The sequence below is a fragment of the Tamandua tetradactyla genome, chromosome 19 (genome assembly GCF_023851605.1).
Source record: "Tamandua tetradactyla isolate mTamTet1 chromosome 19, mTamTet1.pri, whole genome shotgun sequence".
Taxonomy (NCBI): domain Eukaryota; kingdom Metazoa; phylum Chordata; class Mammalia; order Pilosa; family Myrmecophagidae; genus Tamandua; species Tamandua tetradactyla.
Genome location: NC_135345.1, coordinates 22,288,000 through 22,300,784, shown reverse-complemented (window position 1 = coordinate 22,300,784; position 12,785 = coordinate 22,288,000). Strand labels below are relative to the sequence as shown.

General features: G+C 36.8%; 1 protein-coding gene across 1 annotated transcript in view; it reads left to right on the top strand.

The window, feature by feature from the left end:
• The window catches only part of ADGRA3 (adhesion G protein-coupled receptor A3), a 155,457-nt gene that overhangs the window by 72,838 nt on the left and 69,834 nt on the right, over positions 1-12,785 (top strand). Inside the window, exons 6-8 of the mRNA XM_077136508.1 lie at positions 627-787; positions 5,783-5,996; positions 10,242-10,406. Of these exons, the coding sequence (XP_076992623.1) occupies positions 627-787; positions 5,783-5,996; positions 10,242-10,406 (540 nt within the window). The remainder of the gene's footprint in view (positions 1-626; positions 788-5,782; positions 5,997-10,241; positions 10,407-12,785) is intronic.

Here is a 12,785-nt window from a genome sequence, read left to right as displayed (position 1 = left end):
GCGGAACTTCTGGTGTAATTACACAGAATATTACCAACTGAAACTGCCTTAGTTTGCTATTTCAGTGCCAAAATTAAACAGAAGAGTGTTGGCATTTGGGCCAAGAACAGGGCAGTGATGCTGGAAAACTTGGGGAAGAGCCAGTTTAAGTGCCATATGCTTTATGATGAATGGGTAGACGTTTTAGATGAACAGGATGGAGGTTTGGCTCTCCAGAACCCTGGGGTAAGGAGCTTGTTGCATAGAAGGGGAATGACAAATAGATTCTGTTTGCATACCAACTGTCATCAAAACTGGAGTCCTGGGATCAGTGGGAAACAATGTTAGGATTAAATGCTCTGTGAGTTAGCTCTTTGGAAGGAGACCACAACCATTTATATATGCCATAAGTCTGGTAAAGATGAGCAGTAGCATGCTTGCCACCAAAAGTATAATCTAATGCAAAGCAAAAGTACTGTTCAGTTTTGTCTGCTGTATACTCTTTTATTTATTTATTTATTTATTTGGCATGGGCAGGCTCCAAGAATCGAACCCAGGTCTCCGGCATGGCAGGCGAGAATTCTGCCACTGAACCACTGTTAGAATGCCCTGCTGTACACTCTTAATTTGTATTTTGTACATTACAGAGAATTTCAGACAGAGTATTTGCTGTGTGATTGTAACATATTGTGGATGCACCGCTGGGTAAAGGAGAGGAACATCACTGTGCGGGATACCAGGTGTGCATACCCCAAGTCGCTGCAGGCCCAGCCCGTCACAGGTGTGAGGCAGGAGCTGTTGACGTGTGGTAAGGGAGAACCAGAGACCGGTACAACATTTGCTGCGTTTTGACTGGCCGCCATGTTTTTCTTGACAGATTGTAAACTTCTCTTTACACTTGGATGGGGAACTGAAATACAGCTATTAATTTTAATTTGATAGTAGTAAGTTTATGTCAATAATTCATTCAGGAGCATTAAAAAATCTAATTTATCTATTTTTTGACTGGTTTTAAAAATAGCCATTCTTCCAATCACGTCATTCAGCTCTGGGAACCGCACTTCACGGCAGTCCTAGAACTGCGCATGCGCATAGCTTCCCAGCTTTGAGAAAGTGTTGAAGTGTGCAGCCAGGTCACATCTGTCCCCAGTCCACTAAGGGTTAATGCTGACCTGCTGCCACAGATCTACGCATGGGCACAAAGGGCCCTGTGCGTTAGCGCACACCAGGGTTATGCCCCCTAGGCCGGTGCTTTCGCAAAGCCACATCCTCCCTGGCCGCTGGGCGCCCGCGTTCACAATCATCAGTGTAACAACCTCAGCCTGCACCCATACCTGCCCTGAAACAAATCACCGTACTGAGTGCTCCACCCCGTGCCCTGCTCCCTGCTGTACAACCATCCCGCTAGCACAAGGCGTAGACTACTGAAAGAAATCAACTCCCAGGGTAGATCAGTCAAGGTATTTACATGCCGTGAAGACAGCAGAAGATCAGTAAGCGTATCACAGTGAATCAGAAATGTTCATACAACTCTCCTTAATACAATAAGTGGGATAGCAAATGATATTAAGGAGATTAAGAAGACAGTAGAAGAGCACAAAGAGGAATTTGAGAGAATAAATAGAAAAATAGTGGAAATCACAGATTAAAGATTCTGTTGACCAATAAACAACATACTCTAGGCACACAACACCAAATTTGAAGAGAAAGAAGAAAGAATAATTGATATAGAGGACAGGACTTCGATGACTCAAAAAAGCAAATGGCAAAAAAAGATGGAAAAAATTGAATGGGAACTCAGGGAGGAAATGATAGACAAAACAGAGTGCACAAATAGTAAAAATCATTGGTGTCCCAGAAGAAGAGAGGAGTAAAGAGCTAAGAAGAGTAGTTGAGGACATCATGGGGGAAAACTTCCCAACCCTCATAAAAGACGTAAATATAAAAGTCAGAGATGCCCAAAGAACTCCAAGCAGAATAAATCCAAATAGGCCTTCCCCAGGGCACATACTAATCAGTCTGTCAAATGTTGGAGAGAAGCAGAAAATCCTGAAAGCAGCAAGAGAAAAATAATCTCCATACAAGGGAAATCGAATAAGACTGAGTTCAGACTAGTACCCTGCAGGAGAGAAGGCAGTGGTATGATATGTTAAAGATCCTGAAAGAGAAAGACTTCCAGCCAAGAATTCTGTACCCAGCCAAATTGTCCTTAAAAATGGAGGGGAAAATTAGAGCTTTCACGGACAAAGAAATCCTGGAAGAATTTGTCAACAAGAGACTGACCCTACAAGAATACTAAAAGGAGTTCTGCCGGCTGAAAAAAAAAGATAGGAGAGGGAGGTCTGGAGGAGGGTCCAGAATTGAAGAGTACCACTAAGGATAATTTAAATAATACAAAGAGAAAGAAGGAAAAGAATATATAGATCTGACAAAGAAAATAAAAAAGATAAGATGGTGGAATCAAGAAACACCTTTTCAGTAATAACTTTGAATGTTAACAGACTACACTTAGCAATTAAAAGATACAGATTGGCAGAATGGATTAAGAAACATAATCCAGCTATATGCTGCTTATGGGATACTCATCTTAAGACACAAGGACACAAATAGATTGAAAGTGAAAGGATGGGAAAAAGATTTTCCATGCAAGTTGTAACCAGAAGAAAGTAGGAGTACCTATACTACTATCAGACAAAATAGACTTTAAGTATAATGGCACTATAAGAGACAAAGAAGGACACTATATACTAATTTGAAGGGTCAATTTACGAAGAAGATATAGAAATCGTAAATGTTTATGCTCGCAATCAAGGAGCTCCAAAGTACGAGACAGACTTTGGCAAAACTGAAGGGAGCGATAGATGTTTCAACAATAATAGTAGGAGACTTTAATACACTGCTCTCCTCTATAGATAGAACAACCAGACAAAAGATAAACAAGGAAATAGAGATGTTAAATAACTTGATAAATGAATTAGACCTAACAGAAATTATAGGTCATTGCACCCCAGAGCACAAGGTTATACATTCTTCTCTAGTGCTTATGGAACATTTTCCAGGATAGATCATATGCTGGGGCACAAAACAGATCTTTAAAAATTTTTAAATATTTGAAATTATTCAAAGGACTTTGTCTGATCACAGTGGGATGAAGCTAGATCTCAATAACCACCAAAGAATGAGAACATTCACAAATATATGGAGATTAAATAACACTCTTAAACAACCAATGGGTCAAAGAAGAAATTTCTAGAGAAATCAGTAGCTATCTGGACATGAATAAAAATGAGAATACAACTTATCAGAACTTAGGGGATGCAGCAAAGGCTGTGCTGAGAGGAAAATTTATTGCCATAAATGCCTATATTACAAAACAGGAAAGAGCAAAAATCGAGGACTTAAGAGCAAACCTGGAGGAACTTGAGAACAAAGAGCAAACTAACCCCAAAGCAAATAGCAGAAGAGGAATAACAAAGATTAAAACAGAGATAAGTGAATGGGAGAACAAAAGAACAGTAGAAAGAATCAATAAAACCAAAAGTTGGTTCTTTGAGAAAATCAATAAAATTGATGGGTCACTAGCAAGCCTGACAAAGGAAAAAAGAGAGAGGATGAAAATAAATATATTTTCTGTATTAAGCATATCTGAAGTTCTCAAGAAGAGGGAATTGGCTTAATAATGTGTCACATCTTCAATGAAATAGTGGGTAGTTATTGAAAAATTATCATTTTGAAGAATATCTGAAGACAAGAAGGAAATAACACATTTTGCTGTGTGTTAAAACACCACTGCTACCATTTACCACCAAAAAACTAACACAACAAAAAGAAAGTGCCTAAAATGATAACAGGGTAATCCCACTTTGACCTTTTTATTTGGAAGTAAGCAGTCCTGTGATACTCTTTTTCCTTTTCTGTTAATTATCATCATTATTGTTGTTTCACAAATAAAGTATGTTCATTGGATGAAAATTAAGAAAGAAAGCCCATGCTTGCATTCTTGTTACTACCCAGCGATAACTGGAGACCTTCCATACCTTATTCTTCGGTCTATATATGTGCGTATTTTTACAAAAATATCATCAGAATCTAATGATATTTTGTACTGTTTTTTAAACTTGCTATAACTTCAACTTCTTTCCTTGTCTGTCACATCTTTATATAAAATAGATGCATACCAGTTCATTATAAATGCAACCATAATTTATTTAACAATGTCTTTATTATTGCATATTAAGATTAATATTTTCTCATTCCATAAACATGCATTTCCATGCATGCATCTTTGCCTACTTGCTGTTATTTCTTTAGGGTACACTTCTAAAATTAGTGGAATTGCTGTGGTAAACAAATGGACCAAATATTTTAAAGGCTTTTAATGAGTCCATGGTATCTGTGTATATTTTTACATGTATGTTTAAAATTTCTCCATTTTTTTTCCCTGAGTGGGTGGGAAATACATCTGCTTTCTGAAAGTGATTGTAATATATAGGATTATAAAATATTTTTTTCTTTCTCATTTTCTTTAAATCTTCTGAATTTTCTGCCATGAATATGTATTATTTTTATAATCAGAAAGCAGTGCTTTAATCAAAAGTAATAAAATCTCAGCTCTTCATTTTAAAATCGTGTGTATCACCTGTTCCATTCTCCACATTTTAAAACTCATTCTTTTAGTCAGCTTCTGATAGTCTTAAGATAATACTGAAAAGGAACCACTTTCAATGTCAGAAATGATTTTGAAATGCCTTTATTTAAATTTTACTTAATTCTGTTTTCTCCTGATGGTCACTTGACTTAATAGTCACCTTGTTGGTACTAAGACTAGAGTTCTAGTGCAGGAATATGTATTTTTTTTTCCATTTTTATTTTTATTTATTTATTTTTTAAATACAGTTTTATTGAGATGCACTCACACACCATACAAACTCTCTGGAATATACAATCACTGCCTTGCAATATCATCACATAGTTGTACATTCATCCCCATGATCAATTTTGGAGTATTTTCATTACTCTAGAAAGGAAATAAAAATAAAAAACAAAACTCAAAACCTCCCATACCCCTTATCCCCACCCCCCACCCCTTGACTCATAGAGTAGTGCATTTGGTAACTGTCAATGAAAGAATATTAAAATAGTACTGTTAACAGTATTATACTGTTATACTATTAATAGTCTATAGTTTGCAACAGGTACATTTGTCCCCATGTATCCATCTATTATTTTTTTTAACAAAATGTTCCCCTATTATTTATTTACTTTTAATCCATATGTTTTACTCATTGTCTGTACTGTAGATAAAAGGAACATCAGACACAAGGTTTTCACAATCGCACAGTCACATTGTGAAAGCTATATCATTATACAGTCATCGTCAAGAAACATGGCTACTGGAACACACCTCTACAGTTTCAGGCACTTCCCTCTAGCCTCTCTAATATACCTTAAACTAAAAAGGGGTTATCTATATAATTCATAAGAATAACCTCCAGGATAACCTCTCGCCTCTAGACTCTGTTGGAATTCTCTCAGCCGCTGACACTGTATTTTGTCTCATTTCTCTCTTTCCCCTTTTGGTCTGGAAGGTTTTTTCAGTGCCTTGATGCTGAATCCCAACTCATTCTAGGATTTCTGTCCCACATTGCCAGGGAGGTTTACACTCCTGGGAGTCATGTCCCATAGTGCAGGAATATTTGTTTTTATATTTTTATAATTTCAGTTAGCATTTCTATAACTTTTAATTGTGGTTTGCAAGTATGGCATTGTATTTATTTACTAAGTTCTTGTTTGGCTACTCTAGATCCTCCCCTTGAATTGCCATCTTTCTACATGACTCCATCCCATCGTCAAGTTGTATTTGAAGGTGATAGCCTTCCTTTCCAGTGCATGGCCTCATATATTGATCAGGACATGCAAGTGTTATGGTATCAGGATGGGCGAATTGTTGAAACCAATGAGTCACAAGGCATCTTTGTTGAAAAGAACATGATTCACAACTGCTCGCTGATTGCAAGGTAAAAGTTATCAGATGAAGAACTGTCTCTGTGGATTTTATTTATCCTTTCAGAATTGCATTGTTTCACTGGAATTTGAAGTAATATTCTATGTTATCTCACATTTTTAAATGTAAATAGATATCTAACAATTCCTTTGTCTGATTTTTATTCATCTTCTGAAATTAATCATCTTTTCTATCCAGTCTTAGAAGAAAAATCATAGGATAAAAGGAAACCACTTTTAATAAGTTGCAGACTTTTGATTTGTGTTTTAAGAAGAGAAATATAAACTTTTAACACCAAAGTTAATTTCTTTCTGCTAAGCTTGAATTTTCCCTTTTAGGAATCACCTAATTTTTCATGCTTCATCTTGTGATTAATGCTATTTAAAAAAAAACAGCAATGTAACTTTGAAATAGTTTGCATCTTACGGGAAAGTTACAAAATAATGCAAAAGCAATATAGAGAACTCTAGTGTACCCCTGCCTAGAAACACAGGTTTACCAGCTTATAACATTTTGCTCGTTTGCTGTATCATTCTGTCTATTTATTTTCTAAATATTTAATTGTTAGAAATGATATATTAAGTTCTGGTGAGAAGCGCCCCATTTGTTACATTGGTTTTAATGTGGTGATAGTTTCATAGGTCTTTATATATGTCAAAACTCATCAGATAGTACACTTTAAACTGTTTTTTAAATACATAATATAATTGACAGTGCAAAATAAAGCTTCAGAAAGTAGAATAAAACCCTTTTCCAATTAAAACAGCTTTGATTAATTTAGAACTCTAAATTTTGTCACTAGAAAGTAAGTAGCTTTACTTTACAAATCTATTTATGGTTGCAAACTGTACTTAAGTAACTCTAAACTTCGTAACCATAAAAAATTAATTCTTAGGATAGTGTTCTAGTTTGCTAGCTGTTGTAATGCAATATACCAGAAATGGAATGACTTTTAAAAAGGGAAATTTAATAAGTTGCTAGTTTACAGTTCTAAGGCCAATTAAAATGTCCCAATTAAAACAAGTGTATAGAAATGTTCAATCTAAGGCATCCAGGGAAAGATACCTTGGTTCAAGAAGGCTGATGAAGTTCACAGTTTCTCTCTCAAGTGGAAGGGCACATGGCAAACACAGTCAGGGTTCCTCTCTCATCTGGAAGGGCACATGGCAAACATGGCATCATCTGCCAGGTTCTTCCCTTGGCTTCCTGTTTCATGAAGCTCCCTGGGAGGCATTTTCCTTCTTTATCTCCAAAGGTCACTGGCTGGTGGGCTCTGCCTCTCATGGCTGTGTGGTTCTGCTCTGCTCTCTCTGAATCTCCCATTCTCCAAAATGTTTCCTCTTTTGTAGGACTCCAGAAACTAATCAAGACCCACCCAAATGGGTAGAGACACACCTCCAGCTAATCCAGTTTAACAGCTGTTCTTGATTAAATCACATCTCCAGGGAGATGATCTGATTACGGTTTCAAATATACGGTATTGAATAGGGATTATTCTGCCTTTATGAAACAGGATTTAAATTAAAACATGGCTTTTCTAGGGGCCATACAGCCTTTCAAACCAGCACAGATAGTAACTTTGCCAAATGGTTCTGTTGTCAGGGACACTTGGCTAAAGTAAAAATCTTTCTAGTGAAGACTAAGGAACCCTTTACCCAGAGTTTACCCCAGAGTAATAAAGAACTTGTAGAAGAAGAAAATACGTGCTCATTGCATTGGTTAACTTGAGATACCTATTGATTATTCATGGGTCTCCTCATTTCATTGATCCTTCATTAGTAAGAATCAGTATTTGTAGTTTTCCTGAGAGACAAAATTGACACAATCTCTTTTTCCTTAAGTATCCAAATATGCTGCCTTAAGGATTCCTGAAAGGTATTCCTAAAATTGTCTCTAGAATATGTTTGCAAGATATCTTAGGGCCATTCTTCTTAAATGGTGTGTCAGAGTGCCCTGGAGCGCTGCAGTGACTTCACAGAGGCACTGTGGGGTATTTTAAAATTTTGGAGGACGCTTGGTGTTACCCAACATCTGCTCTGCTGAACGCTGCCTAGCTCCTACTTTGAAGTAGTTTACAATGTTGCCATTAGATCATAATACATTTCTCTTAGTGGTACTGTTCTGGTTTGCTAGCTGTCAGAATGCAGTATACCAGAAACAGAATGGCTTTTTAAAAGGGGAATTTAATAAGTTGCTAGTTTACAGTTCTAAGGCTGAGAAAATGTCCCAATTAAAACAAATCTAAAGAAACGTCCAATCAAAGGCATCCAGGGAAAGATACCTTGGTTCAAGAAGGTCAATGAAGTTCAAGGTTTCTCTCTCAAGTGAGAAGGCACATGGTGAACACAGTCAGGGCTTCTTTCTCATCTGGAAGGGCACATGGCGAACACGGGGTCATCTGCTAGCTTTCTCTCTTGGCTTCTGGTTTCATGAAGCTCCCCGGGAGGCATTTTCCTTTTTCATCTCCAAAGGTCGCTGGCTGGTGGAACTCTCTGCTTCGTGGTGCTGCAGCATTCTCTGCTCTCTGAATCTCTCATTCTCCAAAATGTTTCCTCTATTATAGGACTTCAGAAACTAATCAAGACCCACTCAAATGGGTGGAGACATGTCATCCCCTAATCCAGTTTAACAACCATTCTTAACTAAATCACATCAACCAGGGAGATGATCTCATTACAGTTTCAAACATACAGTATTGAATAGAGATTATTCTACCTTTATGAAATGGGATTTATATTAAAACATGACTTTCTTAGGGGGCATATATCCTTTCAAACCAGCACAGGTACCCTCTTCTGGGATGCTGGTGTTTACTATGATAAAAAACAAGTTCTGTTAGAAATCATCTTGGAGTGGGAAATGAGAGTGTCAATTTATATCATCTGAATCTGAGGTTTGAGAAGTTGTGATTCACCCAAAAGACACATACACACACCATCAGGGAGTAATTGTGGTTAAGAATGAAATATTAAAATATATGGGGTTTCCTACCCCCCTCCCTGATCTGTGTGTGTTGTTTTTTTCAAATGGTTACTAAGTTGTTTGAATGACTTAATTTGGGAATTTAACTTGGTGAATGGAACCAAATTCTTCTGGTTTGAGGGATTTGTGAAAAATGGCTGAGTCACTGAAGATTCTGTGTACCAACAGAGTTTGGGAACTCTGGATTAGGAAATTATTTTCATTACCAAAATGTTTTCTGCACTTGTATAAATTCATTGGAACTATACAAAGGAGAATCTTTGAAAAACTTTCTGGTTATTCAAATTTAAAGTAAAACTTTTTGTGTTACCCTTTCTTGATAGCAATATATTGAATTTGTTTTCCTTCTCGAGTTAGTATAGATGATAAATATTTTCTTCAGTGTTTTTGAATATAGACATTTGATGTTGTATAGGAATATAGCCATTGATTATTTAGGAGACTGTATAAAATATGTATTAACTTCAAGCCATAATTTTATAAGTTAATTAAAATAATACAGTCCCTGTATCTTTATGGTTTCTTAGTATTTGTCTACAGAATAGCAAAGCATCATGGGTCATATGAGGGGAACAAAGGTTAATTGAGGGTTCTGACATTTGCTTTTAAATTAATTAGTTTTTGTATTAGAGAATTATGGTTTCATCTTGAAAACTGAATTTGCTGGCACCTCAACAGAAATATAGCTGTTTTCCAACTTCAAGTAAACCGTTATATGGAACACTTCTTTTGTTAAGGCTTTCATGGTTAACTTACGAAATCTTTTTTAGAAATTTCACTGGTTATTTCTATTATAATATTTTGCCTTAAATGTTCTCTTAATCCTATATTTCATAATAGTGTTCTCCTTCCTTCATGCTTGAATAGTTTCCGCGGAGTCTATGAAAAGGTGGTTGTAACTTGGAAACTTCTGAGTTGGTTTTGTTCAAGAATGTGCCATGACGATTCTGCCCTTGGGCTCGCCATCCCCTCTCCCTGCAGAGCTCTGCTCTTTTGCCTGCTAGGAGACATCCCTGGCATCATGTACCATTGGACTATATTCAAACTACTGCCGTCACTTTTGGGCTATTTTAAGTCTCCCTTTACCTGTTTGTCTTCATGATTCGTTGCTGAAGCACTTAATGGAAGGGATGGATTTTTATTCATTTTTACATAGTAAGGGGTTGGCCTGTAACACGTTCAGATGTATTTGCTAAATGAATGATTGAAGGGCATGTGGTTCTCCCTTTTTGCCTAACCATGTTTTCTTTTCTTTTTAAAATCTTTCTTCGTGCAGTGCCCTCACCATTTCTAATATTCAGGCTGGATCAACTGGACACTGGGGCTGTCGCGTCCAGAGCAAACGTGGGAGCAACACAAGGACCGTCGAGATTGTGGTGTTGGAAAGTTCTGCACAGTACTGCCCCCCGGAGAGGGTGGTCAACAACAAAGGGGACTTCAGGTCAGTGGCATGGACGGCACCGAAAAGCCTGACTGGCATTATGCTCCAAGGCGTGTGTTTGGTCTCCTGACCTCAGTAACAAAGTTTGAGAAATGTGTGTTTGTGTATGTAGCTGCCTCTCAGGACAGACCCTGAGGAATCCATTTTTAACAGGTGTCTTTGTGGTGCATCCTAAGAACACTGCTTGAGGGTAACATGATGGGTATTCTGCAGAAGTGTGCAAAATTCAGACAGGCTAAAGGTATTTTCTGTTCTTTTGAAGGGCTCTTTCATGGATGACATTGAACAGGTTACACATTGCTGGGTCACTTTTAACTCTTGCCAGTTAAGTAGACATCTTGCATAGGAGAAACGCATTTAATTTTCTTCCCCTATTCATTTCTTTTGGCAATTAAGTGAGAAGGACTTTGGAAGATGAAAGCTGTTGGATAGCCTGAAACTTGAGGAGCCATTGAAGCCCTGGGGGTGGGGGGGTTGCTGGTACTGTGTTAAGATAAGTGGAATGAATTAAATATTAAAGATTCTTTTTTTTTTGATAAGTTTAGAATTTATGAAAAGTAGCAACTTCTTGTTACTTCAGGTATTTAAAACATCTTTAAATACATTATATATGTGATATTCTTTATGCTCAGAATATCAGGGATTTTAATAATGAGCATATAGTTGGAATCAACTAAGGGAACTATGTTGCTTTTTTGAATAGCATAAAAATTACTTAATACCCAGTTTGCATTGTCTGTGAATGGTACAATTGCTACCTCGTGGCTGTAAGCCTAAATTTTTAATGGTAATGGAAGCCTTTTGTGTGCGAGTGTTTCATATATAAAATAAAGAAGTAGTCACATCTTTGGCAAGCCACTTCTTCATTCTGTTCTTTTTATTATCTTTGTCCATTATAAAAAACAAAACAATTTTCTTGTACACCTGTGTACATGAAAATCAACTTTTATTTATTGCTGATGGATAAGTTTCTTATATAATTAGTTATTGATATATAATATTTACAGAATATACTTTAAGGTAAAATATATTACATTTGTTAACTGTATTATTAAAATAAATCATAAGATGATGTTTTCTGTGGATGGTGGTGTTTTTATTTTTTCCCATTATTTCTAAGAGTTTTATATTTTTAAAAATAGAAGCAAATATCTACATATTTAACTGATTAATGAATTATTTATCACTGACACATATTATGCAGTTAAAATCCCACGTTATTAATAAGATTTAGCTTAGTGTTGCTTAATCTGTTTATGCAGCTTTGGGTAATGATTTATATTTTGATTTGAGTGATATTATAATTTAGCAGCTTCTGTGTAATAGGTCAGTTGCAACTTGTATTAATTGGCTGAATTCATTACCGATTTTGTAGAAGTTAACAGTGGAGCTTAAATAACGAAGATTTCTCCCAACCCAGTTAGTCATGATCCCTGTCCACAGGTTTTTTTTTTTTTTTTTTTAACATGGGCAGGCACCGGGAACCAAACCCTGGTCTCCAGAATGGCAGGCAAGAACTCTGCCACTGCACCACCATTGCCCTCTGTGCCCACAGGTTTTTGCATAGTGAGCTGGTTCTCCTGATAAATTCAGTTCCATATTGTGCCCAGGGGTCCCAGGATCACCCCAGCTTTTTGAAATTTGCTACAAGAACTATGAGTTCTTGGACTCAGCATAAAGCTGTACTCATGATTAAGATTTATAAGGATCAGGAAGAAACATACAGGTGAGGTCTGAAGGAATCCAGGTTTCCTTACTCTCACTCTCTCCCATGAGGGACTACATAGAGCATGCTTTTCCCCCGGTAACAAAAATGCAGCAGCCTGTGTGCCTTGTACCTGCTGAGGGAAGCCAATGTTTGCATTGAAGGCTGGACACATAGGCACACTCTGCAGAGGATGTACCAAAATGTCACAATGCCAGGGGTAAAGCAGGTGTTTATTATAGTGATCTTGTTTGCACAGTCTAGGCATAGTAAATCACCTTCATCAGTGCACTCTTGAGAGTCAAGTTTTCAATGCCAACAAAGGGTTCGTTTTTGCAAGCAGTTCTTTAAGTACAGTGGTCTCAGACCTGCATATTAACTTTTTTTTGTTGCACATACACAGATTCTTTACTTCTGCAAAAGGCCAAATTATATTGGACAAGAGCCTGACCTTATATACCTGATGGTTATATAGAGCAACAATCTAAGAACACTAATTAATAAGGAATGCAAAAGCTGTTTGCTCACTATTTTTTCTTTTTGTTGGATAAGAGAGTTGTTCTGTCCGTTCATAGCCTTATTTAGAATATTTTAGGATTCTATTCTATTGTCATCTTAAAATATACTGTATGGTAGCCTAAAATAGTTCTTGTTTCCTTTTAAATAAATTGATC